The sequence below is a fragment of the Fistularia commersonii genome, chromosome 5 (assembly GCF_037954325.1).
Source record: "Fistularia commersonii isolate RoL2024-O1a breed Wild chromosome 5, RoL_Fcom_v1.0, whole genome shotgun sequence".
Classification (NCBI taxonomy): domain Eukaryota; kingdom Metazoa; phylum Chordata; class Actinopteri; order Syngnathiformes; family Fistulariidae; genus Fistularia; species Fistularia commersonii.
In genome coordinates this window covers 3,015,854-3,031,881 of record NC_141288.1, presented here as the reverse complement: position 1 = coordinate 3,031,881, position 16,028 = coordinate 3,015,854, and the positions used below count along the sequence as shown (strand labels likewise).

General features: G+C 49.9%; 1 protein-coding gene across 3 annotated transcripts; it reads right to left on the bottom strand.

Annotated features, from left to right (window-relative positions):
• Positions 1–463: 463 nt before the first annotated feature.
• pthlha (parathyroid hormone-like hormone a) lies at positions 464–14,664 on the bottom strand. 3 transcript variants are annotated; one of them, XM_086146115.1, is made up of 4 exons: positions 14,578–14,664; positions 3,503–3,619; positions 1,175–1,730; positions 464–1,081 (listed from the first exon to the last, which is right to left on the bottom strand). In XM_086146115.1, exons 2-3 carry the CDS (start codon positions 3,607–3,609, stop codon positions 1,196–1,198), a joined length of 642 nt encoding a protein of 213 aa, XP_086002241.1. In that variant the 5' UTR covers positions 3,610–3,619; positions 14,578–14,664; the 3' UTR covers positions 464–1,081; positions 1,175–1,195. The 3 variants fall into 3 exon arrangements, with proteins under 3 accessions (XP_086002241.1, XP_086002240.1, XP_086002239.1); XM_086146114.1 differs by lacking the exon at positions 14,578–14,664 and adding an exon at positions 9,983–10,073; XM_086146113.1 differs by lacking the exon at positions 14,578–14,664 and adding an exon at positions 3,719–3,730.
• Positions 14,665–16,028: the final 1,364 nt, after the last annotated feature.

Below are 16,028 nucleotides of genomic sequence, written 5' to 3'. Positions count from 1 at the left end.
TCAGAGACCAAACTGTGTGTGTGTGTGTGTGTGTGCGTGTGTGTGTGCGTGTGTGTGTGTGTGTGTGTGTGTGTGTCCTGCCAACTCCAACCAGGTGTTTTTGCAGCCTTTCTCTCAGGTGTGACAGTTTGTTAGCGCCACCTGCTGCAGCTTCTGGCCTGCTGCAGGAGGCGGGGCCTCAGCTGACAGCCAATCACAACTCACATAGGAAGACCCACCCAGACATTGATTGGTGACATCATCAGTGACATAATAACTGATCACATTCTGAGAATTGATCAGGTTCATAGATTTATTATTTAACAGTCTGTTGAGTTTTGATCGGATCACAATTTATTGTGAGATTTTACACCATTTATTGCTTATATCCTTATTGATCGATCCTTATTGATTGACTGACAGGAAATTGATGATCCAGAGCGTGGATGAAGGAGAGTCGGAGTCCAGAACCTTCTGTCAAAGTTTTAATCCCTTCAGTTTCATCTCAGTGCAACAACAATCCAGCCAGGTGGTATTTACAGACAGAGCAGAGACACACACATGCATACACACTCACTCACTCACTCACTCACTCACTCACTCACTCACTCACTCACTCACCCACTCACTCACTCACACACACACACACACACACACACACGCACACACGCACACACACACACACACACACACACACAAACACACAAGTGGACGGAGCGAATAACAAACTGGGTTCTTCCTGTTTTCTCTTCATTTGAATGGAACACAAAAGAAACTAATGGTATATATATTTATATTTATATATCTAAAGTGCATTATGGTACAAAAATATAGAAGGTCAGCAGCACCTCGATACATTTTACAAAATAAATACACCATTCGGACAAAATAAATTACCGCGACATAAAAAAAAAAAACAGACCATCTGACATAACTGGGATTTAAAAAAAAAAAGAAACCAAAAAGCGAGGATTCACAAAGATTCTGCTGCGTCACGGAGCATCAAATATTTAATCTGCCTTTTCCAGATTATTTACACAATAAATATCCAAACAATCCGCTGAACTGCAGTTCAGGGGTCCAGAGCGCCATCCAGAGGGTCCTGAAAGCACAGGCGGCACAAGGTCAGCTCCACGCCGTTTCAAAGTGTGTGTGTGTGTGTGTGTGTGTGTGTGTGAGAGACAGGTGGCCTCACCTTTGTCAGAGCCTGACAGTGTCACAGCAGCGCCCCCTGCAGGCCCAGCAGAGACGTCCACTCCAGGTGGAAGCCGCTGCCGGGCTCGGCGTCGTGCGTCCGTGCCGCCGAACGCGCTCTCCTCTTCCTCTTCTCGCCGTCCCGCCTCCGGGAGCGAGCCTTCTTCTTCTTCTTGACGGACGCCTTCAGCGCGCCGTCCTTGTACGTCTGCGACTTGTGGGTCTCTTGTGGCAGGTTGGTTCCCTCCTCCTCCTCGGGCCCGAAGCCCACCGGCAGGTTCTTGGTTCCTCCCGGGGGTTTGGAGTGCAGGGTGCTGCCGGTGGTGCTCAGGTTCATCCCCAGGCCAGTACTTGGGGGCGGAGCCGCGGCGGCGGCACCGCCAACGCCGCCATTCCCCCCGGCGGCGGCGGCGCCACCTGGGGGTCGGAGCTGCAGGTCGCGTATCTCGGCCGTGTGGACCTCGTGCAGAAGCTCCTGCAGCCACAGCCGACGCTTGAAGTCCTGCATTGAGCGGCCTTTATCGTGCATCAGCTGGGCGTGGGTCACCGAGCGGCGCCTGGAACAACAACAACAACAAATCAGAGACTGTGGGCACACACACACACACACACACACACACACACACACAGGATCTATCTCATGACCCTTGGTTTATAAGACTGACAGCTCTGACTGCTGAGCTTTGAAGCTCCGCGTCCGGCAGCGTGCAGAAACGGCTGCATATGGAGACGTGAGGAGAGCATGTTGGCAAGCGAAACAAAACACACAAAAACTCTCGAGCCCCTGGAACGGGGCCTGGCTCCGCCCCCGCCCCGCTACAGCTGGAGGCGGCCACAAGGGGGCGCCGTCTACCCAACCTGCTGCTTGAACCCCCGTCTCCAGAAGCAGAGTTTCTCAGGTTCTGGTCTCAAGACGGGAGCCGAGACCCGGCTCGGGTTCCCCGCCCGACGGTACGGCTCCCCTCCGGCACCGGGATCGCGTTACCCAGAGTTCTGACTCTTAGGAAAACACAGCGGGGCCTGGGAACGCCGAGAACGCCGGAGGAGACGGAGCATGCTAACAGGCCGGAGCCGGCGCTCAGGCCAAAAACCACCTGAGGTCCAGAGGGTTCTGAGGAGGGAGAACCTCAGGGGAGGAGCAGGGCAGCAGGAGGAGGAAGCAGGAAGGGGGAGGCAGGAGGGCCGGAGGAAAAAAGTCAAAGTTTCTCCCTAAATTTCCAGCATGACATTCATGCAGGGTGGCCCCTGACCTCTGACCCGTCAAGGTGCAGAATCACTTCACCATTAAACCCATTATCGCCGCTTCGGTTGACCGACATCACCCGTCCCAGACTCCGCCCTCAAACATGCGCGTGCACGAAGACGCAACGACGCGACGAACCCTCTGTTTTTAACTCCGCCGGAGAACCACCGAACATCACCGAGAAACATTTCCGCCTATTGATCCTTGATTGATGATAGACTACGGATTACTAAACTACAGTTTTCTTCTCAGCCTCCTGACGCGGTGTGTTTCCTCCGACGGTATTTTCTTTCAACGGCCGGCCCTCGGACCCCCGGGGGGCCACGGAGAGACCGGGTCGCGACACGTTTCCCTCGGCAACATCAAAGATCGAAAAGCAAGCTCAAAGGGGAAACAGGAAGTTCACGCGTCCGAAACGATTCGCCGCTTTCAACGTCACGACCGTCCGTCGACCGCCCATCGCCCTTCGGCAGGCCAATAAAAACCCAGGTTTGGGTCCCGCGGCTTCGCCGCTCCAGTCCTGCCGTCGAAGCTCAGACCCTCATCATCACCTCGCCTTCGTCTAAAACGTTACCCGATTCCGGACTCACTTCCCCTCGACTTTTTCTCACGTGGTCTGGACTCGGCGGCGAGCGCAGGGTGAGGAGGAGAAGACTTTTTTTTTTTTTTTTTTTTGCATCGGGAAACAAATTTTTAGGAATTTCCCAGAGCGACCGGAGACGGGAGGAACCGCGAGGAGAAAGACGAGGAGGAGGAGGAGGAGGTAGAACCTCCGTCTCGAATTTTTCCCAAAGCTGTATTTCTTCGTCGAAACCTGGAATTTGTTTATTTTTTAACTTTGAAATTTTATTCTGTTTGGATTTTTGCGGCGATAGAGAAATAAAAAACTCCCTCACTGTTTTCCACACCCTCCTCTTCACTTTTGGACGCCCATACAGGCCAGGCTTTACTTCACTGAAAGTCATCTCTAGCGACCCCCTGGGAGGTCCCGACCCCCAGGATGGGACCTCCAGTAGCTGCTGACACACATACACACACGCTCTCACACACACACACATACACACAGGTGGGCGAGGTAGCACTCACATTCTGCCGCTGACGGCGTCCAGCGTGCGGCCGTCGCGGGGCTGCGGCGAGCAGATGAGGACGAGGGCGAAGCACCAGCGCTGGACGAGCGTCCGGGACGACAACATCCTGCCGCCTCTGCGAACAAGCAGACAAGCAAACACAGGCGTCAGCAAGCGGCCGCCGCGCCCGTCCGCCGCATCCCGACACGCACACACACACACGCAGAAAACTCACACGTCTGTCCGGGAAAAAAAAAAAAAAAAAAAAAAGGAACTCGCCGGCGTGTCCGATTATTTCGCTCGACTTCGGGCGTTAAATCCAGGTGGAGAAATAAAAAACCACAAAAGAAGAAAAATCCACTGAGATCCGCGGGGAGCAGTCCGGCCCTCCAGGGTTCTCCGGGCGTCTCCAGGATTCCGAGGCCTCCAGGTGTCCCGGCGTCCAGGTGAGGACGTGTTGCTGCTGCTGCTGCGGCGGCGGCTGCAGGTCGTTCTGAAGGGGAAGCGGCGCCGCTCGCGGAGTGCAGGTCAGAGGGGAGGCGGAGGGGGGGAGCAGAGAGGAGGGGCTCCGGGGACGAGGAGGAGGAGGACGGCGGCCCCGCGAAAAGTAAGCAGGAGGCGGCAGGAAGGTGGCGCCCGAGCAGCACAGCTGGGAGGTGCACGGAGGACAAAGTCCGACCCGACTGTCCAGACGGGAGATTTTTCAGATTCTCGGGTCCCGAGAAGAAGCTCTTTTCAAAGTAAAACAGATAATGATTTCAAAATAAAACTTTTGGGATAAACACACCAAAATGTTTTCTATCTGATTGTTTCCAGGTTTGGAGGAGAAAATAAAACCGCAGTTTTCATGTACGGAGGTCGAGGGAGACCAAAACAACATGAATGGACTGCTTTGCTTTTTTTTTTTTTTCTTCGGCAAAATTACACCAAATAAATAAATTGGTCCAACTCTTTGCTGATTGAGTTGACAGATAATCAATAATAAGCTTGATTTCTGGCAGCAAAAGGAACAGAGTGAAGGTTCTGCTGATGTTTCAAGCTAAAAAAATAAAAACTTTGGATGATTTAAAGTTTGCCCCGCTGTCCGGTGACCTTCTGCGCTGACCAGGTCAGCTTCACCTCCGCGGGTCTTTGGCTGATTTCGTGCAAACGAAGCAGAAAATGTCTGTACGGCTAAATGTCGAGCTGGTTTCAGTGAAACGGCCGGAGGGACCTGGTGCAGCTTTCCCACCGCCTCCCAGGGCTTTACAGCGTTTTTACATCAACGGGGCGAGAAAGAATCTCAAAGTAATAAAAGTAATTTGTCATAAACTTTGTGTTTTTCTGTTTGTTTTGTGAATCTTGTGACTCCCCAAAACCCTCAATCCCCCTCCACAATCCTCCAACCCCCCCGCCCAGCCCAGGACCACACTTTGGGAACCCCAGCCCTGAACTCCCCCATGCACGCACACACACACACACACATACACACACACACACAATCTGACTGACACATGTTGAAATATCAGCAATGTGTTCCAGCTGTCGCACAATTCAAACCAGACCCAGAGAGAACACACACACACACACACACACACACACACACACACACACACACACACACACACACACACACGGTTGCATTATACACACACTTGCACACACATACACACTTATCTCTGCGGGGTGGCACTCATTTGTGGGGAAAAATGTTTACACAGTCATGTGACATCTACATTTCACACACGGAGATTTACAGCGGACGCGAGAATTTTTCAGGTTTGGCGAAGCCGACCGGGAGTCGGTCGCCGTGACGACCTGGCGCTTTCGGGAACGAACCTCCGCGGAGAAGAAGTCGGCGTTCAGGAGAGCCGAGGCCTGCGGAGGCCCGAGGTGTAAAACTGCAGCAGTCTGAGAGGACGAACGGCGGTCCCTGTAAATCAGTCGACCTCCGGGAAGGACCTGGCTGGAGCGTCTAATTGAAGTCACATGACCTCACAACCCTCGTCCAATCAAACGTCGATAAACGGACGAGCAAGCGAAAAGCAAAATTACAATGTGGATTTGCGATGCGTTAATTCACTAACCAACAAACAACAGCGTAACAAGCTAACTGATGACCAAGGCCAACTACACTTTTACACCACATATGCTAGCATGTCAATGATAGCAAACATCGGTGCACATGTTCAGAAGTACTTCTACACAGAAAGTACTGCATCACGAGGCGAACGCGGTCCATCGTGCGGCCGAACAGATGAGACATGTTGACATGTGACGGCCAACATTGTTGTCCTGGCAACATTGACATCCGACGAGCCGACCTGTCTGGGCGCCGCCCAGAGAAGGTGTGAGAAGGTGTGATGCTGCTAACAGACACCGACCCCTGCACCCTCCAATCACGCGCCTTGTCGGCCATGTTGGAAAAACATCAGTTCTCAGATGAGGTGTGTGTGTCTGAGTGAGTGTGTGTTTGAATGTGTATGTGCATTTATGTACGTGCATCTATATGAATGTGTGCATCTGCATCAATGTGTATGTGTGTGTATTTGTATGTGTAAATGCATTTGCATGTGTGGGTGTATGCGTATACATGTGTGCATTTTCATATTTGTATATGTGTGAACGTATGTGCATACCTGTGTGTGTGCGCAAGTGTACACATGGATCTAGATGCATTTGTGTATGTTTGTGCATGTATGTGTAGTTTTACATGTGTATGTGTGTGAAAATATGGTTGTACCTGTGTGTGCACAAGCGCGTGTATGTGGACCGAGATACGTGTGTTCATGTATGTATGAGTGCGCATACATATATATATATATATATATATATATATATATATATATATATATATATATATGTGTGTGTGTGTGTGTGTGTATACATGTATGTGAATGTGAGTGTGCATGTTTGCGTGTGAATATATGTGCATGTGTGAGAGTATGTGTGCCTTGTGAATGTCTGTACATCTTTATGCATGTGTGTGTGTGAGCGCATGCATGTTTGCATGTGAATGTATGTACATCTATATGCATGTGTATATGTGCATGTATGTCTGTGTGTGTGTGTGCATAAGTGCATGTTTGCATGTGAATATATGTACATCTATATGCATGTGTGTATGTATGTGTATGTGTGTGCATATTTGCATGTGAATGTATGTACATCTATATGCATGTGTATGTGCATGTATGTACATGTGTGTGTGTGTATATATTTGCATGTGACTGTATGGACATCTATATGCATGTGTATGTGCATGTATGTACATGTGTGTGTGTGTGTGTGTGTGTGTGTGTGTGTGTGTGTGTGTATATTTGCATGTGACTGTATGAACATCTATATGCATGTGTATATGTGGATATATGTATGTATGTATGTATGTATGTGCATCTACATGTGTGGTCGTTGTGCATGTGTGTTTGCATGGACTCAAGTATCTCTTCACATTCGCCGCGTCCTTGACATGTTTCCATCCAAAAGCAGCGTCGACTGTAAAGGTCACGACATTCAAACACACACTGGTCTCATTATTTCATTTTTTTAAAGTGCAGCCTGATGCCCCCCCCCGCTTTCTCCTTTGGTCCTGGATGACAAACTGAAGCCATTGTTTCCTCAGTTCGCCTTCAATAAAGAGGAAGGTGAGTGCCAGAGAAGAATCGCGGCTCCAGTCAAGAAGTCAAATTAGTCGAGTTCCTCGGTTCTTTATGAGGTTCTCCGCCTGGACGCCGTTCAGGAACATAAAGTCCGGGCAGCGCCGGAGAACAAAAGGAGGGGTGTCGGAGCGCCGGGAACCCGCTACCTGCCGGCGTCCCTCTGCCTCCCGGTCCGACTGGAAAGAACGACCTCATGCGCACCGCCGAGCGGCTACCTGCACGTAAACAGGTCGGGAGGGGGGGGGGGGGGGGATTTCCTGGCAGCGGCGGCGGCGTGTGGGGTCCCCGCCAGGAAAGCTGTTTCAGATTCATAGAAAATTGCGGCGTGTTGGCAGCGGCTCCCCATGCACAAAACAAACGTCCACTTTTAATCTACACACCCACACACACACACCTCCATCTGAAAACTTCTCACAAAGACACCCTGTGTTTGCCGCCAGATCCCACACACACACACATGTGCGCGGCCTGCACCCGATCACCAGTCAATCAATCGAATGGAACCGAAAAATGCCCTCATCAATGATGAAAGAACTCAATAGGAAAATAGAAATGTGGTGAAACCATTAAATCGATTAATTGAAAAACGAAACCCAAATGCTAACCGAGCATGCGTCGGCAGGCTGTTAGTTTATAGCGTGTAGCTGTTAGCCGCAATTCATGCTACACTCGCAGGAAATGACGATCAGGCAAATAATCTGTCAGATTAGGAATTTGCAACTGACTTCAGGTTCGGATCAAATCAACGAATAACTTCGTGCGAGAAAAACAACAACAGTAAACCGGCCAATCAGAGCCCTGTTCACTCCGTGATGTCATCGAGCTGCTGGACCGAGTGATGCACCACATTGGAGAAGAAGGAGAAGAAGAAGGGGAGGATGAGGAGGGGAGTTTATATCCAAGCTGGTTCTGATCATCCAGAGTTCATATGACGGGAAAACCATCACATCCAACAACAACAATGAGGTTGTTATCCGTTGACATGGCGACTGCACGCTGAAGGTGTGAATGAGCAATTAGGAGCTGGGATAATGGACGGACGCCACGGAGCTCGCCGTTAATAGGTGGCCGGCTGTCGGTAATGGATTCATTGGACTGGTATTGATCGCTGGGTCGGGTCCTGATTGGCTGTTTTTTTTTGGTAATAAATTGATCCCTGATGGATCGACTTCCTCCTTTATCTGAATTTGCCAAAATGATGTGTGATCTCTGGAGGTCTCCTGGTCCATCAGACTGCTCATCGATCACACGTGGGTTCAAACCCCCGTTCCCTCCCGCCTCCGATGACGCCGGCTGGGCGTTGCCCCGCTCGCCACCCCGCCCCCCGTCAATTACAGCTGATTGTGGTCGCCAACGGCGAGACGCGCGGCGGGCGGTTTGGACGTGCGATTTGACGAGCTGGATGAGGCGCGCAGACATTTGACACCGGGGACTTTTTTCGGGGGCGGGGGGGTTTGACAGCAGCGGCAAAACTGACGACGGCAGCGGCGGCGGTGAATCACCGCTGCTCGCTGGGGGAGATGATGGGGGGAGGAGGGGGTTCCAAACTAAACTAATTAAAAATCCATCTTGAACCGGCGCTAAATAATGATAGATTAAGACTAGATCAAAAAACGCAATTCATTCCAAGGCATCTCCTGTGTGGCACAAGAAAACAAGGGGAAAACTGATCTACTGATGCGTCAATCATGGACCCGACATCCCATCAGGACGATTTTGGGAAAGCAGCCGCGTTCAATGAGATCCAGACACGAATCTCAAGGAGATCCTGCCATGACACGCTGGAGATGTGGGTCCAAGAACCCGATGCCAGAATGTCTCTTTGTCAACATCTCACTCGCAGTTGTCACGCAGACAGGGAAATAACATTCATTCATTCATTCGCCATCTAGACGGCTTGTCCTGCTTGGGGGGGACCAATCACGTGGGGGCCCGGAGCCTATCCCAGCCGTGATTGGTTCATCCTGGACCAGTCACCATACACATACAGACCTTCACACATCTAGACAATATAGGGTCTCCAATTAACCTCCTGTGTTTTAGGTTCTGTGGGAGGAACCCGGAGAACCATGAGGAACCCCCGCACATGGAGGATCCACAAAGAAACCTCCACCGTGGGAATCTCACCTTGTTGCCGTGATGTGATATCACTTGTAAATAAAAAAAAAACATATGTAGGAGGGAATCGCCAGGAGAAATGGTGTAAAAGAATCTTTACGGACGGGAAGCCCGCAAAGGAACCGAACACGCAGGTTCAAGATCCACCTGGACCCGGTGGGAGAGGAGGTCTGGACCAGAAGACCGACGAATCATGTAGTCTTCTGCTACCGATTTTTTTACAGAGAGAATTTAAATTCTGATTTCAAAAAGTGAAATAATAATAATAATTAAAAAGTGGCGATGAGAGTGGGGTCGAGAGGAGACATTTAACTTTGACTTATATGTTGTTCTTATTTTAAAAATCCTTCATCAATATAAATATCAAATAAAACATATTTGAAACATCTGGTAAAATTCATTCATTCATTCATTCATTCAGAGTCTCAGAATAAAAATGGATCAAAGGTTTGGTTGTGATTTGATATCATCAGTCAGATATGGATTATTTCACCATTCACTGATGATTTATTCTCAATATTATTATTATTTTTTTTCAAATAAAAATAAAAAGTTCCAATTGGGAACACAAACATCACCTTCAATGAAATCAGAGAAAAAAAAAGGAATTTTTCATTTTACAGAAACGCAGAAATAAAACCGTTACATGTGGAAAGAGTAGTTTTGCAGTTTAAAAAGTGGATGTTTGCAGGTAAAAAAAAAAAAAAAAACGGGTTCTCCTGCCGAGTTCTGCGTTCACTCACCCTTCCTGGACTCCCCCGTCGACAAAGTATCCAGAGCAGAGAACACAGATCCTCCGAGGAACCGGCTGCACTTTGCTTCTCGCTGGAGCCTCCTGGCCTCTTTATAACCCCCCGCCTCTGACATCAGCAGCTGGTCACCAGCATGGTGGTGGCAGCGGCGGATCAACCGCCCCCCCATCCTGCACAGGGAAGGCAGCCGTGGCTGACGACGCATGTTGTCGTGTCTGTGTGTGTGTGTGTGTGTGTGTGTGTGTGTGTGTGTGTGTGTGTGTGGAGTTGCGCGTCACTGATCCCTCAACTTTGCTGGTTTACAACCTCGCTATGTTTTCATTCCAGCCTCCAGATTCTCTTGTTTGTGTCTCTTTTTAATTCTAGTGTGTGGATCCCCCCCCCCCTCCTCCTCCGCCCAAGTCTGACTGACCCGAGGAGAAAAACCCAAAACACGGTAGTAGCGGTTTAGTGGGTCGTGCCCGCCCCTGCTTGCGTAGCTTCCCTGCTAATCTGAGCGGCTGCAGTTTTTCCAGCTCTGGTCTGAGGCCGCTTCTGTCGGCGGGAGGGATGCGGTTTGGGTTCTAGGCGAGGTCCCGCGGCATTCCGAGCCTTCCCGTGACCAGACGTGACGAACCGAGCCGGATTGGGCCGAGGAATCCCGAACCCAAAGAAAAAAAAAAAAAAATCACGCCGATGCTACTGTACGGGTGGATCTCATTGATGGCCCGATTAGCACGCTAGCCCCGCAGCTACGTCTGCCAGGCGTCAATCAATGTCAAATGATGTTATCACGCTAGGTTTGATAGCTCTAAAAACGTAAGCGTCCGGCGGGGGTTAATCTCGCCACGCAAACCGCCGGCTGACTCCCAAACCACTTGCGACTTTCCCCCCTTTGGACTCGAACCAGCGACCTTTGAATGTCACACATGCCTGCCGGCCTCGGTGGAGTAAAGTGACTCACGCCGCCGCCGCCGCCGGCCGTCAACTTTCACCCACAATCGTCTTTCCAGGGAAACCCTCGCTTCTTTCCACGGGACGCTTTGGGATCCAGAGGCCGAAATAGCAGATGCCCGATTTGGCCTTTCTGAGCCCGAATTAGACACACAAAAGAGGAGCGTGTATTTTCTGCTGCAGGAGGAGGACGACAAAGCTCTGACGTGTGACCCACGACAACAATCCACTTCCTGAAAGCCGTGGCGGCTCGAACCCTGGCCTTTCGACTGGCCGATTAAGGATTTCTCTACTACCAATCTATCTCGTTCATTTAAAACATCCTTATTGGGTCTTATTGGAACCGGGGGTCCCATCATTTGTTCACTACCTGTATCCAGGCAACCGCTCAAGTCATGTGACTTGAAACCAGGAAGATTATCACTGCTCTGCTTAAAGTGTGTTGAATTACACACACATATATATATATATATATATATATATATATATATATATATATATATATATATATATCCTTCATTCTCCAATGTCATATTTTGAAATATAAAGTGGCGTTTTTGTCCCGATATAGATTATAATTTTTGCAATCAAGCCAACATCACATTACCACCCGATTTAGATTTACTATTCCATAACCTTTCTTCTGAGGAGGTTCGATCGAGGCAGATGATTGGCTGTAGGTCAGATGGTTGGCTGCGGGTCAGATGATTGGCTGCGGGTCAGGTGGAAGTAGATGAGTGTAAGTCTCTAATTAAAGTCATTTTGTATTTTATTTCCACGTTATTTAATTCTGTGCTATCACCCATTTATAACCCTACCATTCCAAGTATTGAAAATATACCCACGTATAATTTTAACACATCTGCTGATTGCCCCTCATTGTGTTTGATAGACCGATTGAAATGTTCGTGCCTTGAGTTCGTTCCTGGTAAATCTGACCCGGAAAGGACACGATGTGCCTCTGAAATCAGTAAACCAGCCTTGTTAGGGTTCAACGTCGGGGCCAATTAACTACTTCTATCCTTCCCAATGTTCTTTAGTGTGTCATTACAACGTCACTTCCCCAGATGCCCCCGTCCGGTCACAGCCTTTGTTTACGGATCATAAACTAATGAGATTCTCAAAATAATTACGTAACTATGTCGGAGACGGGACCAACGGAGTGAATCACGTCGAAAAACCTCGATATTTTGACTTCACGCGATAAACGACTCAACAGAAACCAGGATGTGTACAAAGGAGACACCACGAAAACACGAATACTGTAAAAATCAATAAAGTCTGTAAGGTGTGAGTGTCAACAGGAAGTAGCTTCAGGTCCGGCGTTGCCGTGAGTGTAATGTCCTCTAACGAGGATGTAACTCAGCCATGCGATTGGATTAGTGCTGCTAATTAAACATCCGGCCGCCGTCCGACACCGTTAATATCAAAACGTGGGGACTAAAGATAGAATCCAAAAACGGTGACACGGCACTAACGTGATGAAGAAGAGAAGGAAGGGCCGCCCCGCCCCCCCGTTTCACGCAGCCAGTAAACATGGCTCCGTTTAAAGGCTGCATGAGGATGAAAATGGACCCCGAGTGGTTCCACATGTGCGAGCGTCGTGTTTACGGCCGACATGTGAGGCAGGAAAATCAGCCGCAGCCGAAACGTTTTCGCGCAGAACCGGCTTGGTTCCTGGGTTGGAGTCGGGCTGTGGTCGCCCCCCGGTGGCGCGGCACGGCCTCGCCTCGTACTCGGTTTGCCGACAGGGAGCGGAGGAGCCCCCGTTGAAACGAATGAAGTTCTTCGGCGGCGACGGCTCTGCGGTTTCATGAAAACAAAAAAAAAACGTTGATAAAAGGCAAACCGGGATGGACGGATCGAAGCGGCAATTCTGCCTTTACAAAGTTTATCGGACTCAAGTTATGCAAAACGGTCCTAGTTGGTAGTTCAGAGTTATCCTGATTTGGATCAGGGTTGACTGTGTGAACAGTTGTGTAGCTGTATAAGTGGCCCCGTGATGGAGCCGTCCGGGGCGAACCACGCTTCTCGCCCAATGAGAAGCGGGGTTCCAGCTGGGATCGTCCCCAAGCCCCCCCGCAGCCCTGTGGGCGCAGAAGGAGCGACAGATCATGAATGAATGAATTTTGAAATGAATAAGTGACGCTGCTGGTTCTGATTCTTAAACATTTCCTCGGCTTCCTTTGAACCGTTCCCCCCCCACGGTTTGCCTTTTATTTACCTTTGTTTTACGAGGTTCCCTGAAGCAGACGACAGTTACTGAAACCGCGGGGCGGTCGCCTCTGAAGAACTTCATTTGTTTTACTGAACCACAGTCAGGCGTTCTTCCGCTCATCGTCCACATCGGAGGACGAGGTGAAGACATTCGAGGGCGACGACAGTCCGACTCCATCCCACTTTATTGTTTTAATTAAAACGTCTGCCTGAGGCTGATTTCACATCTGCGACTCTTCCACGATCCTTTTTTTTTTTTTCTCTGAACTCGTTCAGTGCTCCTCAAACGGGGCCGATGAACAGACTGTCTCAGTGAAAGCCGGTGAAATGAAGTGGTTACGGGACGACGATATGAGATTTCTCGACAAATTGGATCAGTACTCAAACTCAAAGGAGGTGGAACTGCGTGGCAGAATGTTCATAGAAGGAACCAGGGGTGCAAAGTTGTTCTGCATTGAAGGAAAGCGTGGAGGACCTGGACAGAAGGTCTCTAAGGACGGCAAAGTCCTTGGTGAGACTCGCTGAGGGCGAGGGTTCCTTCTCGAGATGATTCTGAAACCCGATGGCCTCAAACTTCGTCCAAACTTTGTCTCATTTTTACGTGAATCCCATCGTTGGAACGCTTGGACCAGATCCGACCAGGTTCTGGTCCCGTCCCCGAGCGCGGACCCGAACGTGGCTCATCTTGAGGACTTTTGACGTTTTCACGATACTCCGAAGAAAACCCCGATTACCAGGCGCGTTATCCCGAAGAGCGGAGATGAAATATCAGGACGCGCAACCTAAACGACGCAATTCGTCTTCTTTAACGACCGCGAACATTCTCCATCCCGCTGCTCCTCGGAACTGAGCCCCGTCTCGCTCCCTCATGAAAAACGTCTCCTCGGCGTTCGGGAGACACTTCACGGCGGCTCGTTTAAATCAGACTGACGAATCGTTCGCTTCGGAAAGAACCGTCCCTCCTGCTGCTCGGACAGACTCCTCTTCCTCATCTCCTTGACAATGAAAACATGTTTACCCCTCCAACCGGCACAGGGCGAGTGTGTGGCATTAATAAGACGCTGCCCTCTCCTTCTTCTTCTGTTCCCAGAATCGATTTTTTCCCCCGTGAGTCACCAAGCATCCATTACCGTCCTGATCCGCTCTGTCAGCGACTCGTCTGACGCCTCAATATGGTTCTACTTTAAGAGCGTTGTTTGATTCTTTCTCTTCAGGAAAAAAAAAAAAAAAAATCGCCCCGAAACTACTTCTTTAATGCAAAAAACAACAGGAAGAAAAAAAAAAACAAAAAAGAAACCCGCAGAGCAGTTAAACGTCGTGTGGCATCAGACGACGTGGAACCTCAAATGGGCCGCAGAGTTGAAGGGGTAGAAGAAGAAGAAACAGAAAGAATCAAAGAGAAGAGTCGGACGGTTCCTTCAAAATAAGACACTTACTTCCCTGATGAAGAGCAGAAGAGCTGAGCGGCTCTTCGTTCCCCAAACGGCGATGACGTCACCAGGACAGGGAGGAAACAAAGATGGAGTCTGTTGGAAGATGGAAAAGATCGTCAAGAGTTCGGTTTGTGGACGAACCGGTCTTTCCGACGATCGAACGTTCGCTTCCACGGCGTGAGAGAACAGACGTTCGGTCCTTGTTGGTTGTTCCTTTAAATTGGACCAACTGTTCGCGTTGGGGTTCGATCAACGATGTCAGTCTTGACGGGGAAACAAACCGGGATTAAGTCGGTTTTCATTTGAAAGGTGAGGAGTTGAGGCCTCACAGTTGCCAGTCGGGGGTTTTTCTCTTAGTCCAGATGTTCTGTTCCCGTTTGATCCGTTATTGGACTCGAAGGAAACTCCTCGTTCTGCGGGGACTTAAACCTCTCAAAAGAGCGGAGCCCTGGACGGCGCTCCTGTTTTCACAGATTACCGAGGAGGAAACGTGTCGCTCTGGCCCCCGTCGGGCTCTTACTTCCTGTTCCTGTTTCAAAACAGTAAGAACTTTATCCCAGTGAGGATGGAGGGAACTCCAGGAACAGAAGAAAACTCACAGTCGCCAAAAGACAAGTGTCTGGACGATCTACAAGTACAACTCTCTGTCCTTACTGGGGATCAGAAGCACCTTCAGAACTCAGATCCCGATCAAGTCCGAACAAGAAGGCCCGGACGGGACGGTTGGTCCCTCTGGATCTCATGCAGGAATGAGTTCAAACCGTAAAAATTTACTACGTCCTGAAACGAAGGCACTGCGTTTATTTGACCGTCTGATCGTCACACCCAACACCGCCGGAGTGTGTCAGCGGCGGTTTGCTGTCACATGACGACCCACTCGGGACGCCGTCCCCTGGAAGCTGGATCCAAACACACCCGGGGGCCCCCGAGGTGTGTTTGGGTCCCGTGACCTCGCCTGGGAGGAGAGCGCCTCAACCGCCGCCCCGGAGGGACGAAGATGCCGCTCTCCCGACACCGGAGGCGGCGGATGGAAAGTGCGGAGACACTCTGGTATTAATTAACCGCCGGGATTTATTTATAGCGGCGTCTGATTTGCCTGGCGAGGCGGAAAGTCAGCGCCGAGCCAAGAGCCTGACATTTTTACTGCCTGCAGACATTTTTTTTTTCTGAGGGAGCTCATCTCCGAGCCTCGGGGTTCCACCGAGATCTCCAGGTTCACACGCCTGCTGATATCTGTGACATCATCAGCATCGAGCACCGGTGTGTGTGTGTGTGTGAGTGAGAGGGTGGAGTAACTGAATCTGAAACTGTAACTATATCCGTCAAGTGAGAGATTTGGATTTATAACTAACTGTTAGTTTTCAGAGAGTGCACGCGTGCACACACACACACACACACACATACACACACACTGGATTAGGAAACAAGCACTGATAGTAGTAGCACTTCTAATA